The 20,074-nt window shown below is 45.0% G+C and overlaps 1 protein-coding gene across 1 annotated transcript in view; it reads right to left on the bottom strand.

Moving 5' to 3' along the window:
• The window catches only part of LOC127657616 (doublecortin domain-containing protein 2-like), a 53,697-nt gene extending 42,372 nt beyond the window's left edge, over positions 1–11,325 (bottom strand). The window contains exons 1-2 of the mRNA XM_052146492.1: positions 11,039–11,325; positions 10,762–10,801 (exon numbers count right to left, since the gene is read on the bottom strand). Of these exons, the coding sequence (XP_052002452.1) occupies positions 10,762–10,801; positions 11,039–11,325 (327 nt within the window). The remainder of the gene's footprint in view (positions 1–10,761; positions 10,802–11,038) is intronic.
• Positions 11,326–20,074: the final 8,749 nt, after the last annotated feature.

The following is a 20,074-nucleotide window of genomic DNA, read 5'->3' as shown; positions in this document are numbered from 1 at the left end:
CATCTGAAAGATGCGGAGCGCGCAGTATACAATCTCAGTGCTCTGACTGGGCAAAGGAGACTGGCGTTGCGTTCGCTATCAGATGCTGGTAGCGCCGACAAGGAAATGATCTGTGCTCTGAAAGGAGTACCGATCACCTTGGGGACATAGCCATGTCTAGGCTTTAAAATGACCTTGGAGTCACTTGATCCAAACTCAAGACACGCAGCACTAACAGAAAGCGCGTGAAGATCTCCCACCCGTTTAACTGATGATAGGGCAGTTAGAAAAATGGTTTTAAGTGAGAGGTGTATCACATCCACGGATTGAAGCGGTTCGAAGGGAGGGGCTTTCATAGCTTCGAGAACTATAGAAAGAGCCCAGATAGGAACCGATGGGGGGCGCGGAGGGTTCATCCTTCTAGCTCCCCTGAGGAAGCGGATGACCAGCTCGTTTTTACCCTGTGACTGGCCGTGCAGGGGTTCAGCGAACGCCGCGACGGCCGCCACGTACACTTTGAGAGTGGATGGGGATCTGCCCTTATCCAGCAGCTCTTGTAAAAACACGAGCAGCGGCGATACCCCACATGTCCGTGAGTCCAGGTCTCTGTCGGTGCACCATTTTGAAAACACAGACCATTTTGACGCATAGAGTCTTCTCGTGGAGGGGGCTCTAGCATGTATGATGGTGTTTATTACTCCTTCTGGCAAAGCGACGGGTAGTCGTTGATCACCCACGCGTGTAGCGCCCAGTGGGGATGCCAGATCGTGCCGCGAGCTTGCGAAAGGAGATCTGCTCTCACTGGGATGGGCCACGGGGCTGTCAGTGACAGCTGCGTAAGCTCCGGGAAACATGTTTGATTCTCCCAGCGCGGGGCTATGAGGTGCACTGAGTGGCGCGTTTCCCTGATCCTCTGCATTACCTGTGGCAATAGCGAGACGGGAGGGAAGGCGTAAAGCGGGCAGTTGGGCCAGTCCTGGGCCAGTGCGTCCTCGCTTTTCGAGAAAAATATTGGGCAGTGAGAGTTCTCTTCTGATGCAAAGAGGTCTATCTCTGCTCTGCCGAATATGCGCCATAACGTCTGGACTGTTTGAGCGTGCAGGGACCATTCCCCTGGGGGAATATTGTCTCTGGACAGTCTGTCTGGGCCGTCGTTCAGGTGGCCTGGCACGTGCGCCGCCCTCAGCGAGCGCAGGTGGCACTGGGACCAACTCAGTATGCGTTTCGTCAGATGGAAGAGGTTCCTGGATCTGACTCCGCAGGGGTGCGAGCGCCGCGTCTATGCACTTCGTGAACGTACGGGGTGCTAAGGACAGGCCAAACGGAAGGACGGTGTATTGATAAACCTGGCCGTCGAAGGCGAATCTCAAGAATGGCCTGTGACGGGGATTTATCTGAATCTGAAAGTATGCATCTTTCAGATCGAGAGAAAGAAACCAGTCCCCCTGGCGCACATGCGCGAGGAGTTTGCTGGTTGTAAGCATTTTGAACGGTCTTTTTGCAAGCGCTTTGTTCAAAACCCTGAGATCTAATATTGGTCTGAGGCCGCCGTCTTTCTTGGGGACAAGAAAATAACGGCTGTAAAACCCCGACTCGCTCAGAGGCGGCGGCACTCTCTCTGTGGCCCTTTTGCACAGAAGGTTTGCTATTTCTGAACGAAGCATGCATGCTGCTTCCGTGTTCACAGTAGTTTCGGGCCACGCTCTGAAGCGAGGAGGACGGCGATCGAACTGTAGCAAATAGCCCTGTTTTATTGTGCTTAACACCCATTCGGATATCCCTGGAATATCTTCCCACGCTTTGAAGCGTAATGTTAGAGGGTGAATGGCCAAATCGCCCTGATTGCCGCACACAGCGCACTGAACAGAATGTGTGAGCACGCTTAGTGTGTTTATGCATGACTGCTCGCAGACAGCAGAGACAGGCTGTTCTGTGAGTGACTTCCCGATTGGGGTAAATGGGGAAAGAGTCACATCTGATAAGTGATGTGCGAGCATAGTCACGAGCACGGGACTTACATGCGGAGAGGTGTTTGCTGGCCGTGTGACAGAGCGGGCAGAGGAGGGGCGCGCGCACGGGCTCGTGGGCACGTTTATTAACTCTAACACTCAAGCGGTTCGTAACCGCTTTATGTGAGTGTGCTCTGATAGGGACACGGGATGTGTAATGCTTGTGTGTAGGGGTGAACACTGGGTTGTGGGCACATTTTCTACACATAGGGCATGTTTGCTCTTTACAAGATTTCTTTGGGTCGCCGTGAAAACGGCATTTGAGCGCAGGCAAGCGGGTGTTAACACCGGCTTGTTGGCTGCTGAATCTACCACTGTAGTAGCCTGAGAGAAGGGGACTGACAGGGGGCGAAGCTTTGACGGTGGTCCGGCCGCGGCGGGACTGATCCGCTGAGGCCCGTGGGGCGGCGGTCTGCGGCGGCTGTCTGAGCGCGATCGAGGGCGGCCGCCCTGTCGACGCTGAGAAGTCTGGCTTTGCTGAGCTGGGCGCTGTGAAGAGGCTCGTGCAAGAGGCTCACGTGGGCGGCCTGCAGAGGAGTTAGCGCGACGAGGCAGAAAGAGATTCATGGCTTGTGTGGCTTTTTGGACCTCTGAAAACCGGTCAATGATACCACTCACCGCGGAGCCGAAGAGACCGGATGGAGAGAGCGGTGCGTTGAGGAACGTAGAGCGCTCTGCTTCTCCCATGTCGGCTAGCGTTAGCCACAGATGTCTCTTGGTCACAGTCAGCGCGGCCATGCACTTCCCTATAGCTTGGGCTGCAGCTTTGGTAGCGCGGAGGGCGAGGTCCGTCGCACTTCTTATGTCTGCAACCGCCTCTGGATGCCTGCTTTCCTCATCCCACTCCCGTAGAAGGTCCGCTTGGAGGATCTGTAAAACGGCCATAGAGTGCAGAGCAGATGCAGCTTGGCCGGCGGCGGAATAGGCGCGGCCAACACAGGCGGAAGTTGTTCTGCAGGCCTTAGACGGGAGCACTGGTTTAGACCACCATCTCGCGGAGGGCGGGCAAAGGTGTGCTGCTACCGCATCCTCGACCGGAGGGATGGAAGCGCCGTCCACCGAAGCAAGAGAGGTGGAGATGTGGGATCGGACCCTGGCCGAGAAAGGCGCGTTCCAAGATTTGGAAAGCTCGGCGTGGAGTTCCGGCAGGAAGGGAGCGGCCCGGGTAGCGGGTGCTGCGCGGCGGCGGCTCTGAAGGAAGCAGCCGTCGAGTCTGTTGGGTGCCTGCTCAGGGGGCGGCGACCACTCGAGCCCGAGGCGGTCGACGGCCTGTGTGAGGAGGCGTGTTAGTTCCCCTTCGACTCCGGCGCGGGTCCTGCTGGATTCCTGGGCCAAGGAGGAGGCGTGTGAGCCTGACCGCTCCTCGTTGTCCGAAGCCATGATGGAACAGGCTTCTTCGTCCGAGATGGCAGCAGAGCAGCCGCTCGGCGGCAACTGCGCGTCCCGGGTGGGCGGGGAGGGTGAAGGCGATGCTCGAGGGATGGGCTCCGGCGAGGCAATCGCTTCTACCACTGGTTCCGGCAGCCTTTGAGAGCGGCGCTTTTTTCTGCGCGGCTGAATAGAAGGCGGCGCGGCGGCTTCGGTCCTGAGCGCTTCGAGTCGAGCCCGCAGGGTCGACATCGGCAGCTCCTCGCAGAGATCGCATCCGCCTTCAGCGAGGGCGAGCTCTGCATGCCCCAGTCCCAGGCAGAGAGTGCAGATGATGTGGCGGTCTCCGGTGCTGAGAGGGGCGCGGCATGAGGCGCAAGTGGAGCTAGGCATCTTTAAAAAGACGCTCGTACTCTTTTGTGAAGTTCTTAAGAACTAGCTTGCTTTAAAAAGGATACGTCGCCGGATGGCGTAACTCGCAGGACGGCTGAAGGTGGCGAAGACGGCCGGCTTCTTCGAGCGCTGTCCACGCTTGCTTGATGCCCCTCGAACGGCGACGCGGCCTCTGGTTCAGAGATGCGAAGAGCTTCGCTGAAGAGATGAAAATCAGGGTTCCAGCCTACGAACTACGCTTATATGCACTCTAGTCACGCCCATTTTGGCGGGCTTTGATGCAGTGAGCGCGCGGACGCCTCTCATTGGATGCGAGTTCGCCCAAGCTCGTCTATAGGCTGCAGCAGTTGCCGCAGAGCAACCTATGAGCTCGCTAGCTAGCCCGCTCAAGGTCTGCAGCTGCCGCACTGCGTTGACAATGGATACAAAATTAAGGATAATTTTTTGGCTTCAATATCTCAGAAAAGATTAATCTTTCCCGTAGCGTAAGCTAGCTTACGCAATACGAGAGAACCTCTCATAAGAGAACTGAGATTTCAGAAAATGCTCTCTCAAGTGGACAAATTCAAAATGCTGTCTTCACATTGTACTGTAGTGTGGACTAGAAAAACTTGAGACATTTGAAAAGGATTACATATTGTTGTCATGTGACGCTTGTTATCCATACAACCCAAAACAACCATGTTGTAGCAGCGTTGTTGTGTGCTTGATATCCACTTAAATAGCATTGTTCAAGATAAAAATTACTTTGTAAAACTTTAACCTCCTGAGACCTCAGCGTGAATGCATTGTGCATTTTCCATTCCCCTTTTTGATTTGTAACTAGTAGCAGCTAATAAACAAGCAAAAAAATAAAATCTATAAAAAATAGTTTTATAAAATCAATATATGTGGATAGCGGGACTAAGTTTGGAAATTTTAAATAATATCAAGCTAAAGAAAGTTCATCAGATAGATTCTGTGTCCAGGATTAATGGTTATTCATGTTTTTGAGACATTATAGAAATTACAGCTGATTTTCTATAAAGCTGAATAAATAATTCTGATAAAAAGCAATGGCCAGCATCATCAAATCATTGGCAACCATATTAAAATAAAATGAATCTGAATCTATGTACTGATTACCATTGTCCCATGTCTGCCAAACATGTCGAGTGTTCCAGATATCATCCGCAGCCTGAAACTGATATTTTGGTTGGATTTTAGGAGTGAATGCACTTAGTTACATTGATAGCTATAGGATGCTCCCTTTCTCCCTATTTAGTGAATTACTTAAGCTCCAGTGTGCTGTCTTTCTGCACTGGTCTCCGAACAGTTCCAAATGCACCTTATTTTCATCCTAACTCCATATAAAGCCTCTGAAAATGCACAGTAAATATATAGGAATGCATTTACTAATGTTAATGAAAATAACTAACATGTTTTTTAAACTTTTGAGGGAATAAGTTTTCATTTTCCATATATGTGGACTTGAAGTAGGTATGTAGGTATGAACTAAAGATGAAGCGGCATATCAAATGGAACTAGAGACACTACTCTTTACAACCAAACAGGATATTTGCATACATGGAACGGAAATTTTTCGCAAGTGTGCAGTAAGTGTTTTCATATGAGTGTGGCTGAGCAACTTTTTGAAAATGTTTTTTTTTTTTTACTTTTAGAAAAATGTATTCGAATGAATGTGGATGAAGCCTTAGAATTTGGAAAGGAAGTGCGTCTTGTTCCCTCCATCTGGGAACGGACGTTACAACAGCTCCCAGGAGTGACCCCTAGTGTCACTTCATCGACACAACATCGAGTGAGTGACAGAAGGGGAACAATGAACATTAGGTTAATATTGTGTTTTTATTTCATTCATATTTCCATTTTTTCACCACTATTTCTTTGAGATAAAAAATTATTGGCAGACCCGGTGATGAAGACAGCAGTACTACCAGTCTGAATCAGTTTTTGTTTTAAATACATTTATACTTGATCAACTAAAATTGAATTAAATTGTATATTACAGTAGATTCCAGACACAAGAAAGCATGACTACTCCTCATGACTACTTGCTCAGTTTGCTTTTTGGTGTCAGACAAGTTAAATTAACCAAAGAGTTAATGTGAGGGCCTTGCTCTGTCCAACCCAAACAGACAGACAATTGCTCTCATCTACTGTTTCAGTGTCTCTCTGGGCCATGACGTATCCCCTGGTAACCCTGTAGGGCACTTGTGTAAAGAGCAGAGGGACCGTGTGTATTTGGGTCAGTGCCAGGCCGCAGAGAAGCTGTGCAGAACATCTCTCTCTGAAGGGCCTCTCTAATTGAGACAATCAGGAGCCAGTACGAACAAAGTGTGGCACTCATCATAAATAGCCTGATAAAGCTTACCTAATGATGATTATGACATTATTTCACTAATAACCATGACAACAGCCCTTTAGTTCACACTCAATGAAGTGCTTTGATAAAAAAAAGGTCCTGAGTGTGACGATACGCTCTTGGTTTGCCTTGGAGAGTTCATAAAATTTTAAGACTGTCGTAAAGTCCCTGTACTTATTTTCTTTCTCTCTTTCTTCTCATTCTTCTCTGTTGTAACCAGTGACTATACAGTCATTCAAATTCTCTCTGAAGGGCTTTCGGCATTGGGACTGAGCCATAGACTTAAATATCCATCCAAGGAGGTGGATAATAATTCACAGGTTAATAATTAATTGCCAAATGAGCTGACAACAATGTGATTCTTCCCAGACGACAATGGAGACTGTGAGACTAAACACTGCACATCATTTAGGTGTTTTTTCTTGAACAATAAAGCAAGTGCATTATGCTCAACTGACACACATTAGCATACAGTGGCCCAAAAATGTATGTGGACACTTAATCAATCCTCAAAAATGTTCAAATGCATTGCATTAGAGTTTATGCATTTGTTTATTTTATTTTTTGAAGAAAGAGGTCTCAAGCTCACTTTTCAAACTATTTGGACACTTTTTGGACAAATTATTTTGACACTTTCTTGTTGTCAAACATTAGTGGAACATACTATACCTGTGGTTACTCTGACACCTGTGTGAACTTGAGGGGAACTGACTTCATACAACAAAAATAAATCATCTTGACACAAGTTTAAAATGTAAAAAAAAAATGGTTTAAAAAGGTTAGAATTTAGGCCACAGGAAAAATGTAATTACATTTTTTCTAAAACCTAATTCTTTAGATTGAATGTTCAATAGTAAGTTATACAGATCAGATTTTTTTTCCTTGTTCAGACTACAGTCGCTTTTTCTAGCGTGTCCACATTAGTTATCATAATAACAATTCAACCTTGTGTATATTCACTGTCTGAGAGTTTAGCAGTGAATTGCCATTCTTCATGAGGGCAGTATCCAAATATTAACACATTCTTTACAGAACAACGGCTTAAAAATGGGAGAGGTGATATATGCAATTTTTGGTGTTGCTAGGGTTTACACTATCATGTTTTAGACGGGACGTCCCATATTTTGGCCGAAATAACGATGTCCCACATGGGACGCCTATTGTTCTGTATTTTAGCGGGCAACAAAACATCCCATATTGAAGGCTTTGTGTCCCGAATTGAAGCATCAGGGTCGAACAGCGAGACTCTTAAAGAGGACTCCCTTCCTATACTGAATCGCATAAAATGCTCAAGCGTTCCGTAGTTGCGTGTGACATTCAATACCTTAACACATTGTGCTGATGTGTGTTCACCTCTTTGAGTGAGTAAAGCCAATGAATGTATTTTTTAAAAGAGATTTGCAATGTTTTGGCTGACCTATCACATATACATGACATATGGTCCATTCAGAAGTGATCATCCCTGTTCCCTGTTCCCCTAATAGACTTTACTTTCCACTGTTAGAGTTTCCGAGGGCTGAAAGGTGTAATTAAACTTTTTAAGTCATTTTTATTGGAAATTATGCAGGTAACCATCCAGAATTTCTGTAGGATGGTTCTTGTTTTCCCTTCAAACTGCCATGTGATAGCAAAATGTATGCCGTTTGAAACACAGTATATGTCTTCTCCAGTGGCGGCTGCTGGTCTTTCAAAGAGGGGAAGCTCATTTTCGGCCTACATTATAAACTTATTTACCCTATTTTTTGCACTAAATCAATCTTAGGTGTTGATCTGCCCTGCTATTTAATTATAATTTTTTCCTTGTAAGGAAGACTTTCAAATGGCTTCGCCAAAATCAGGTCGACAATATTAGCACCGTCTGCCATCGTGCGCAGTTTCACCCGTACGACGCTAGCCTAGCCTACTGTATGAATGAATGAATGAACGAACGAACGAACGAACGCTCTAAAACAAAATATATTAAACTTGGTAAAACTGAAACAAGGAATGTGGTGTATAATTGTGTGAAATGTATTATGCAAATTGACTAGCAATTTCGCCAAACAAATATAAAGAAATAGGTTGCAGCAGTTTGTCTTTCGACTACACTTGAAAAATCCACGATGGGACTGGGCGCGAAATAGCTTCAGTGACTTCTTATAGTACAGATTCGCTGTCAATCAAAAGGAGATGCAGTCTTTCGACAGATCCTCCAATCATCATGCGGAAGCCCGGAGTCCAGGCCAGCCCACTCCTCATTCACCCCCAGAGACGCTGCGCGTCCGTGGGCGGGACATAATCCCAGCATTTATCCAATGGCCGTCTATTTTCGGAGCACTGAAAAAAACTTTTCAGAGCAGCCACATTGAAGTCAATGGACGCTCGGCTTCAACAGTGAAATGTATGAGAAGTAAATCGAGTCAGCCGACCTGCTATATGTAATGTAGCTGATTCTGAACGAACTCGTCTTCGAGATGAACGTGTTCTAACGCATTTTTAGTCAATAAATTGTTTACACAATAGTACATATTTGACCATTATTTTTTTGACATTATAGGGGAAGCTGAGCTTCCCTTGCAGTCTTAAAGAAATCCGCACTGGTCTTCTCATTGCAAAACATAACATATCAACCTATCGTGCACATGGGTAAATGGCTAAATGACAAAAAAAAAAACATGAAATCTGACTGTTCGGACTAAGATGCATTAAAAAAAATCTGATTTTAATCAGATTCCAAACCACCTATGAAAGTGGTTTGAATCAGGGTTATAATAATTGGATTTTATGCATTTTTAGTCATGTTCAGACTACAAAAACCTAAATGGATTTGAGTCTGATATGCCAAAATAAATAATTATTCTGCCTGTGTGAACATAGCCTTAGTTAGAACAGGTCTAATGTGGTTTGTGTGCACATGACATTTGCTATGACATGCTTTGAGGAACATCATTTGGATGCTTGTATTTAAGCATCAATAAAATGTTTGGGGTCACTGTACTGTATGTGTGAAGGGATACATTTGAAACACACGCTTCTTGCAAAAAAACAAAAAAGGCATAAAACGCGCTCTTAAAATGTTCACTTTGTTTGCCAATGCACTGGGGTCAACTGCCAGCCAACAGTCTGCTCAGCCTTCAGTGCTATGGTACCTGGTCCTCTGGGACATTTAACTGTACATTCTGTACATGTACATGACTCCATTAGCAACCAACCTGGCAAGGTCAGGAACAGCTACACTGAATATCAGCATAAAAAAATCTTTATTTTTGCTTTCAATAAAATGGACAACGAGGGTTTCTTATAGGTGTGAAACACTCCATGAAATGGCTTGATGAGCACAGTTCTATCCTTTGATGACATATTTCCTATTCAAAGTTTGGGCGGAACATTGCACAGGGCTCACCCATCAGAGAATCATCATTGACCGCATAAAAAAATAAAATAGATTAGAGGTTGTTGAATCTGCATAGCACATCTCAAACTTGCATAGATGTGCTTTATGTCCTCCTGTAATCCAGAGTTCGTTCTTTGCGATCTTAGCATTGGCAAACAGCCCATGATTACCCATGGACCATGATATGTTGTTTGCTTTTGCTAGTCAGAGGCAAGTGGTATTAGGGGGAGGGGCATCCTCATTCTAGAGAGCATTTGATTGGACAAATATCTGTGTAGTCCTCAATAGAGCACAAGGGTCTGTGTTCCAGATGTAAAAATCCAATAAATTTTTTACATAGATGACCGATTTTCAATAATTTGAAACCATTAAAGACAGACCTATCATGAGCTCCGAGGTTGTTAATCGATGGTATATGCTTCTGTTGAAGCCATTAGTCTGTGTTATTTAAACTTTATTTATAAAAAATCAAGTTTGATAGCAGAATTCCTGGTAAACAACCAAATTACCCATATTACATCAGGGAAAGCTACACCAATCAGCGAGCTGGGGCCAACAAAGCCCAGGAAACATGCCCAGGAGCGACGCCCCACTCCAATTACACACTGTGAATGATGTTTCGGAGTCGTTCTCCCTTAAACTATTTAAAATATTTATTTGTACATATCAAAATATTATGCAATGAATGTAAAATAGATATTTTTATATATTCCCATCATATTTATTCAGTCAGATAATTCATAAGGCATCATGGAATTGTAGTCCATGCCCTCATGAAAGACGGTAAGAATACAGCCTTGAACTTTTGTCTTTTTGTCCGATTTTCAAATACTTTTTTGCCTCTAAACAAAGTTTGTGATTATGTGATCCACCTTGGTTGGTTAGGTTAATGGCTTACAACTGGTTTATGGAAGATTTTATTAAATCCCTATGCAAAAAATTTATGGGGAAAATATTTCCAGAACCCAGACTGCTGAAAAAGAGGGCGGGCGCTGTTGCGCTCTATATGAAGGTTTGTTTCCCCAGAAAAGAATGAATGTAAATAATTAAATGTATGTATTCTGCTAAAAGTTTTTTAATTATTATTTTAGGACAACACTAGAATACAGATTACCTTAAAGCTAACAAATAAGATCTAAAAGCCACACAACTCCAAATTTTATTTGCACAGGGTCTTTAAACATCATATAAACAATATTCAGTCAAGCTAAACAGCTGCATAGATTTCACCTGTACAAATGAAGTATAAACGTGTTTGTCCTTACCAGTCCATTGGGTTGAAGTGTTCTTTTCTTCCTGGTTCCTATCTGTAAATAACTAAAACAAAGTACATATTTAGCTAGTAGCAATGAATGCTCAGATATTAGATGGAGATTTTGTGAAGTTCTTGTTACAGTTGTTGCTATAAAGCAACTTAATGCACAAATGGATGGTGGATGGATGCAACAATTCACAAATATTGCATTATACACAGTACACACATTGTTCAGTTAGATGTTATAATATGTCTAACTGAATGTTCTATTCAAATCTACAACTTCAAGTGTGTCTTACTCTATTTTCTTGAACTTCTCTCGCCCAGCAGCCACATACTGTTCTCCGCTCCTCAGGTGCTCCATTGAGTCCACTCTGTGTCCTCCTTTCGGGGTGTAGATGTTTCTCACCGCGCCAAACTGAGCCTGAACGCCGCCCGTCACCTCCCGCAACAGCGTGTCAAAGGTGGACACTCTCTTCGCGTTGATCACCAAACGTCTGGGCTTGTAATACGGGTCCCCATTCCGAAAGAAATAGATATTTTTCACTTCAGGCTGCGACAGAAAGTTTGGCTTCTCCGCATTCATGACCACGCGAGGTGAAAGTCATCAATAGAAAAAAACTTGTGAGGGACGCGATGGATATCCTGCTGCTATATGTCCAATGTGTTGATGTGAAAATTATCCTCATGGTCGAAGCAACACAGATGCATATTCAAACGTGTTTAAATGAATATGCATTTGGAAAACAATAAGCCAACAACCAGTGTGCAAGCGGGGGAAAAATAAGATCTTGTGGATAATAAACCAACATCCAACTGGATGTTCATCTCGTAAGATATGATGTAAAGTGCACAAGATGCTAAATAACTATCTTGCATGGAGAGGGCACGCGGGCATCTTGCGCACTGAAAACCTTTCTGTGTGGAGCCAGTGGAATCATGGAAACGTTTGTGTATTTTCAATGGTTTCTATAGTGACTAAAGCCTGCTGATACCATACCACCAATTAGAGACGATAGTGACTTTCAGTAAATGTGGAATTTTAGTAATTGTGAATTTATGTTCCTTCAAAAATATGTTTTTTTTTTTTTTGTATGAGTAAACATACTACATCCAAACATTAAAGTTTGACCATTTTAGAATAATGATGCATACAGTACATAATCCAGTAAAACTCGTCTGTGTCTCCATTCACTATCAGTTTAATTGGACACCAAGGAATTAATGTGCTAGTACAACCCTACTGTTCATTTATCCTTTATTGGAACAAAAAACATGTTTGTTTGGTGTGTTGCATAACAACTGTGTGTTAAATGCTTTGACCATTTGCAAGATTATGCCAGGGGAAATAAACTCTGTAAATGTGGTTAATTAGAGCATCTCTATAGGCACAGGAAAGTTTCCATACTAGTGTTTCCTATAAAACTAGTGCCCGAGCAGATATACTAAGCAGCACTGCCCATTACACAACTATCAATAAATTTTTAACAATAAACATTAGCTATAATGCGCTTACATGTTAATACAAATGTTGTTGCATCATGATTCTTCTACTGTAAGTACTTTTCCACTGCCTTTATGTGATTTTTGGAGATTCAAAGTTCTGGCCACCATTTACTTGCATTGTATGGACCTAGAGAGCTGATATATTATTAAAAAAAATCATAATTTGTGTCCAGCAGAAGAAAGTCATACACATCTGGGATGGCATGAGGGTGTGTAAATGATGAGAGTATTTGCATCTTTCATCATGCAGTGTGCTCTAGTTGCAAATTTTAGCGAATGTAATTGGTCATCAGGGAACTCCATGCATGCAGAAAATGCACATGCTGTGCACAGTATACATACTCCAAAGAAGTATGGAGTAGTATGATAGTGTGCCATTGTGAACAGTCAAAAATACTTATTTATAAGGATACTAAACATGTTTATTAAGGTCCTGGGTGGGAATCCCACAGTTTTTCACTTGACCAATTAAAATTTTGGGCTATATTTAGTTTCTTTTGGGCAGGTTTTAAGCAGACTTCTCTTTAAAAGGTCTCAAATTGGTCTTTTACTGCAACAAACTCCTGCATTGATGAGTTGCATAGCTGCTGAAATGCTAACATTAGTTCCCTTACGAGGGAACTCGCGATGCGTCGATGACGCTTTGGGAACGCCTTTGCGTGATTACCTCTGAAGCACGTATGTCAACTAGTCAATGGAATGAATGAACGCCACGGGCGGGTGACGTCATGACCAGGAAAGGATATAAGCACATCCGGTGCGTTACTCGCGTTAGCTTTTGTGCCTCAGCAAAGCGCTCTGTGTCAAAACTGTCTGTCTTATTTATAGTTGTCTGTCTCTCTTTATATTGGATATTATGGCGAAACAACTATTTAAAGCCTGTGCTTCTCCTTGCCCTCGTTATATCACGGGTGGAGATACACATGAGCTTTGTGTAGTTTGTTTGGGAGTGGAGCATGCGATGTCAGCCTTCGAGGGGTCTGACTGTCAGCATTGTGAGCGTCTGCCGCTCCACGTGCTCCGCTCCCGTCTGTCCGCATTTGAGGATGATGGACAGGCTCGCGAACCTCAGGGTTCTGGACCCGCGGCTGCCGAGGCAGCGCGGAGAAAGCTCACTTGGGGTTCGCAAATGGATCTCTCGACGGGGTTGGAGACGGGCTCTGCCCTATCTCCTCCTTTACCCGAGGGATCCATTGCTCTCTTGCCGGTGTCGGAAGCCCGCGCTGCGGCTTCTTCCGCGCGGGAAGAGAGCCCGATGCTTCGGTGCTGTAGCTCTGAGGAGGTAGAGTTACTGAGCATTTATGAGAGTGACACAAACACTAACACAATAAGGGGAGAGGATTCGCCATCCCTCTCCCCAGCATATGAGGAGCTTATTGAGGTGATAACTCGTGCTGTTGATAAATTAAATATTGACTGGCCAGCAGAAAAAAGAGATACTCATCCTAAAAGCAAATTAGACGAGCGTTTTCTCACATCTAATGTTTCATCTCAATCACGGACCCTTCCATTTTTTCCTGATCTACATAGTGAGCTATGTAGATCATGGAATAAACCATATTCATCACGTCTTTTTAGTCCCCATATTCACATGTATTCAAATATAAAGGGGCTGAAAGATTTTGGTTATGGGTCGATGCCCCCAGTGGAACAGACACTCACGAGCTATCTGTCTCCTGGGTCAGCATCGTCCCTGAGGGATCCCGTGTTGCCGAATAAACCACTAAAAACCACATCCAATTTAGTGGGTAAGGCTTATACGGTAGAAGGTCAAGCTGGAGCCTGTCTGCACACGATGGCAGTGCTCCAAGCCTATCAGGCAGATCTGCTGGGGGATATCGATAGGAGTGAGGGAGTTAGTCCCGACGAAATTCGAGAACTTCGTCGGGCTACAGATCTTTCTCTCAGTGCCACGAAGGAGACCGCCCGTGCTATTGGGCGGTCTATGGCAGCCCTCGTAGCTACTGAGAGACATCTTTGGTTAAATCTTGCAGAGATGAAAGATAAAGAGTGGGCTTTTCTCTTAGATGCCCCTATGTCTCCCTCTGGTCTTTTCGGTGACTCGATGAATACGGTTGTTGAAAGATTTCAAGAAAATAAAAAACAATCTGAGGCTTTTAAAAAATTCCTTCCTCGCCGAGTCCATCCCCCTGGGGACGCTGGGCGTGAGCATCCCCAGCCAAGTTCCTCGCACCGTGTGCAACAGAAAATAAGTGTTGCGTCTCGTGCTCCCCCGAATAAATCTTGGGGACCGAGCCAACGCTTTCAGCCGAAGTCGGCTAAGTCTAAGCCGGATCTGAGGACCGTACTTATGGCTAAGAAGGCTTCGGCTCAGAAAAGGTCCTGACGCTATGCACGTCAGACCATCGAGGACAGCCCCAACCGGGGTGGAGCGGTGTACACCTCAGAATACGGTGCCCGCTCCACTTCGGGGTCCTCATGGGACCAGTCTGCCAACCCCGCCACCCTTGGTGCTTCGGGGCGCAGTGGTATCCAGCGAAAGTTCGGCGCAATGTCGACTCGACGTTGCGTCGGACGTGAGCCCTCTGAGGGGGGGTTCAAAAACAGTCAGTTTCCTGCCAATATGCTTCAGGTCGCCGAAGTGGCTGTTCCTTTAACACCAGAGGCCAGTCTCAAGAGACTGGTACCCTTAGTAGATTTTCTGACAGAGTGGAAGAATCTAACGAATATATCTCCTTGGGTCCTGCAGATAATAGAGAAAGGTTACAGAATCCAATTCGGTTCTCCTCCGCCTCGTTACAACGGGTGTTACTCACGGTAGTACATCCCGAGCAGGCTCTGGTAATGGAGCAAGAAGTAGAGTCTCTCTTAGCAAAGGGAGCTATAGAACAGGTGTACTCCCCCGACAGAGAATCGGGGTCTTACAGCCGATACTTCATTGTTCCAAAAAAGGATGGGGGGTTGCGTCAAATTTTAGATCTCCGTTTGCTGTATCGTGCAGTCATGAAATTGAAATTCAAGATGCTCACACTCAAACAGATAGTGACTCAAATCAGATCCGAGGACTGGTTTGTCACGATAGATTTGAAGGACGCTTACTTCCATGTCTCCATCCTCCCTCAACACAAGAAGTTCCTGAGGTTTTCTTTCGGGGGCAAAGAATACCAATATCGGGTGCTTCCATTCGGTCTAGCTCTGTCACCCCGCACGTTCACGAAGTGCGTAGATGCAGCTCTGGCCCCGCTCAGGCTGCAGGGCATACACATTCTGAACTACATCGACGACTGGCTGATTCTGGCGGAATCAGAGCAGTCAGCGGGTCGGCATCGAGATGTCGTTCTCGCTCATATGAAGAAATTGGGGTTGAGACTCAATGCCAAGAAGAGTGTGCTTTCTCCATTACAGAGAACCGCTTTCCTTGGTGTGGTATGGGATTCAGTCACGATGCGGGCCACATTATCACCCGTTCGTGTAGCTGCTATCATCACAGCCACAAAAGAGTTGAAGCTAGGCCAGTCACGCACTGTGAAACAGTTCGAGAGACTGTTAGGCCTCATGGCAGCAGCATCCAATGTGATCCCCTTTGGCCTGCTGTACATGAGACCTTTGCAGTGGTGGCTCAGGACCAGAGGGTTCTCCCCGAGGGGGAACCCACTTCGTATGATCAAGATCACGCGGCGGTGCATCCGCGCCTTGATTATATGGAGGAAACATTGGTTCCTGTCCCAGGGTCCGGTGTTGGGAGCTCTTTGCCATCGAGTTGCTATCTCGACAGACGCTTCTCTCACCGGCTGGGGAGCGGTAATGGAAGGCCGCTCAGCTCAGGGTCTGTGGAGGAACCATCATCTCTCTTGGCACATAAATTGCCTGGAGATGATGGCCGTCTTCAATGCGTTGAGACATTTCCTCCCAGATCTGAGGGGCCATCATGTGCTTGTCCATACAGACAACACATCGGTGGTCTCTTATTTAAATCGACAGGGGGGTCTGCGCTCGCGTCCACTCTGCAAACTGGCACACCAGATCCTCTTGTGGTCCCTGGGGAAAATACTCTCCCTGAGGGCAGTGTATATCCCAGGGTACCAGAATATAGGAGCAGACACCCTGTCGAGGCAGGTGCTGAGGCCAGGGGAATGGAGACTCCACCCCAAGGCGGTGGAGCTCATTTGGGAATTTTACGGCCAAGCAGAAGTGGATCTGTTTGTGTCTCAGCTTACGACGCACTGTCCACTTTGGTTCTCCCTCACGCAACCAGCCCCCTTGGGGTTGGACGCTATGGTACAGACGTGGCCGAGGCTACGTCTGTACGCATTTCCCCCTGTTGCTCTGCTCCCAGGAGTTCTGGAGAGAGTCCGCCGGGACGGAGTAAGTCTATTATTAGTAGCTCCACGCTGGCCGAGTCGAATTTGGTTTGCGGACATAATTCATCTCCTCGACGGCCCTCCTTTTGAGGTACCTGTCAGGAGAGACCTTCTGTCTCAGGCAGGGGGCACAATATTTCTCCCCCGACCGGAGATTTGGAACCTATGGGTTTGGCCTCTGAGGGGGCCCAACTTTTAGAGAGTGGTCTCTCGACTGAGGTCGTTGAGACCATTCTTAGCTCCAGAGCTCCAGCCACGAGGAAATTATATACACTTAAGTGGAAAGTTTTCACGTCTTGGTGTCACCAGCATCAGCGAGATCCAGTTAACTGTTCAGTCAACACAGTACTTGAGTTTCTCCAGTATCGTTTTACATCAGGTTCATGTCCTTCTACCTTAAAGGTTTACGTGGCGGCCATTAAGGCTTTCCACACCCCTGTGGGTAGTACATCTTTGGGTCAAGACCCCCTGATTACTCGTTTCCTTCGTGGCACCTTGAGGCTGAGGCCTGCGGTTCGAACTAGGGTGCCGGCATGGGATTTGGCGATAGTTTTGGAAGGCTTGTCTGGGGCTCCCTTCGAGCCCCTAGAGTTAGTTTCAGAAAAATTTCTGACGTTCAAGACTATTTTTCTGTTAGCCATTTCGTCCCTAAAAAGAGTCGGAGACCTTCAGGCTCTTTCGGTGTCTCCCACCTGTTTGGAATTTGCACCGGGTATGGTTAAGGCGTTCTTATACCCTAAGCAGGGTTACGTCCCTAAGGTGCCAACCAATATTCCAAGGCCTATTGTACTGCAGGCATTCTGTCCTCCTACGTTTACATCCTCGGACCAGGAAAAACTGAATCTCTTGTGTCCAGTGCGAGCACTGGACACTTATGTCCACAGGGCTGCCCCGTGGAGAAGATCTGATCAGTTGTTTGTCTGTTTTGGTTCACCTAAGAAAGGTCATCCTGCTTCTAAACAGACAATCGGTAAGTGGATAGTTGAGGCTATTTCTCTTGCATATGAGTCCTCTGGCCAGCCGTGCCCTTTGGTGGTCAGAGCTCACTCTACTCGAAGTATGGCGGCCTCTAAAGCCCTCTTATCAGGAGTTTCCCTCCAGGAGGTTTGTGATGCAGCAGGTTGGTCCTCGCCGCTGACTTTTGTGAGGTTTTCTAGCCTGGACCTGGAAGCTGCCCCAGGATCCCAGGCGCTTTTTACTTAATTTGCCGACAGTTTTTTATCATCTGGCATTTTGTAATTATGGCGGATTGGGTATTATCATTCCCAAAGCGTCATCGACGCTCATAAGGGAACATCTCAGGTTACGACTGTAACCCTAGTTCCCTGAGAAGGGAACGAGACGATGTGTCGCCCTGCCATACTTCCTGCATCCCTGCGATCGACTTTGCTTCGGCTCTAAAAGCTAACGCGAGTAACGCACTGGATGTGCTTATATCCTTTCCTGGTCATGACGTCACCCGCCCGTGGCGTTCATTCATTCCATTGACTAGTTAACATACGTGCTTCAGAGGTAATCACGCAAAGGCGTTCCCAAAGCGTCATCGATGCATCGTCTCGTTCCCTTCTCAGGGAACTAGGGTTACAGTCGTAACCTGAGACGTTCTCTGTAAGCTTTGGGTTGATCTAGAAAAGGTAAAGTATGATAATACCATGTCAAAAGTGTCCAATTTGGCACAGAGAGTAGTGGCTTCATTGCGTCTTTCTCTTTTATCATGTATGCACAACATTCACACATATTTTACCAAAAGCCTTTACCCAAAATCTGGTCACTGTTTATGCACCATGACTCCAGTGATTTTGGTCCATTAACTGAAGCTTTACCATATCTATTTAAACTATAATTCCAAGAAACTGAGTTACTTTTCAAGTCAACCACAATGATGCACTTGGAATGTGCATTTTTAAGACCAGTGATTTAAGTTTAAATTCAGCTCTCCGAGTTACTCTATGGCAATCTCACTTATGCATTCTGACTGATCTGATGATAAACAATAATTATGTTAATAATTTAATATTGTATAATAAAGCCCCAGGACACTGGCCCCTTTGGCCTGGTCAATAATCTGTCCTTGGCATATCTGATCCAGGACAAATTAAAAGTGGCCAACATTTATATGCTCACAATGCCCTTAAGCATAAACAATGCTTATGATCAAAATTACTCTTTACAAATAGCAGAACAATTTAACCTAATGAAAAAGTTTGTTGTCTGCTACATAGCAGAGGCCTCTTTGTACATTGTTTTCACAGTGTTCTTGCAGAGAGATCTTTGACAACATCAAAGCGAGCAGAGACATCAGTCTGTGATCCTCTAAATCTGCTTTCTTGGGGTGGATGTGGTACTAGACATTCACAAATGTTTTACATGCACTTCACATAGATGGCTGGACAGGGAGATATAGTGGCTGTTTTCTGTATTTATTAACAAATGTTGTACATCTATTATTTATTTGTTCTTTATGTTTTATCACTTGTTAGTGTAGAAAGCACTGCATTATTACCACTGGCCACAAGATGGTGCAGTATGTCAAATAGATAGACGAAATACGAACTAATCATTAGATCATTTATTTGCAGTAATGTAATGATGAGGCAGTTCAACACTGTTTGGTCAAAGTTCTGTAATTCTGAATAGACATACAAAGTCACTCAAAATTATGTATTCTCAAGTCACCTGACATTCCCATGTCACCTTCATGCACTATATCTCTGGAACTACTTTTAGAAACCGAGACAGTTGCATTAATAATTTACCTATTAACACAGTGTTTGTATTCTGTCAGGACTTGATTAAGTTGACCTCAAAGCAGTGGTGAATTCTTCTGTTGTCTACATATGATTTGCCCTACATAAAGAGATATAATAAAAATTATACATGGAAAGCATTGTCATTGCAATGTCACAAATTGTCAGCAGCCTGAGTCAGTGTGATTCATGCATTGATTATCATTCATATTGTTAATGACATAGATTATGCACTGAAACTTATGAAATTTTTTAATGGCAATAAATCCCATTTGTTATCAGATTTGTAAAAGCTATGGCCTGTTGTTCAGCCTACCAGTAACATATTTGCATTAGGAATGCTCACTGCAACCAACAGTACAGCGACCTGGCGACCACCAGTAATAAAATCACTAGTGCTTTTCCACCATCAGATTGAACAGTTATGTGCACAGTGAGGAACGGTTCCAGTAGCATATCCACTTAAGCGCTGTTTGGCACAGTACGATTACAAACGGTTCTCTGCCTGGATTTCTTGGCACAGTAAGCTAATCAAGTTTAACCGTACTGGTGAAATGGTTTTAGTACATGGCAACTTGCAAATGCCCATTTCCATTTACCAAGGTAACTCTAGGGAGCTGGCCAAGTTTGCTAATATCTGGATGAAGTTACTAAATTCACAATCATGTTGCATGCTAATTTTATCTTCATGATTTTATGATTATGATTCAACTAATATAGCACATTATTACACATCTCTCTGGAGCACTCAATTCTGACT

Source organism: Xyrauchen texanus, chromosome 17 (assembly GCF_025860055.1).
Source record: "Xyrauchen texanus isolate HMW12.3.18 chromosome 17, RBS_HiC_50CHRs, whole genome shotgun sequence".
Taxonomy (NCBI): Eukaryota; Metazoa; Chordata; class Actinopteri; order Cypriniformes; family Catostomidae; genus Xyrauchen; species Xyrauchen texanus.
The sequence above is the reverse complement of the archived record's forward strand: the minus strand, read 5'-3'. Positions and strand labels throughout refer to the sequence as shown.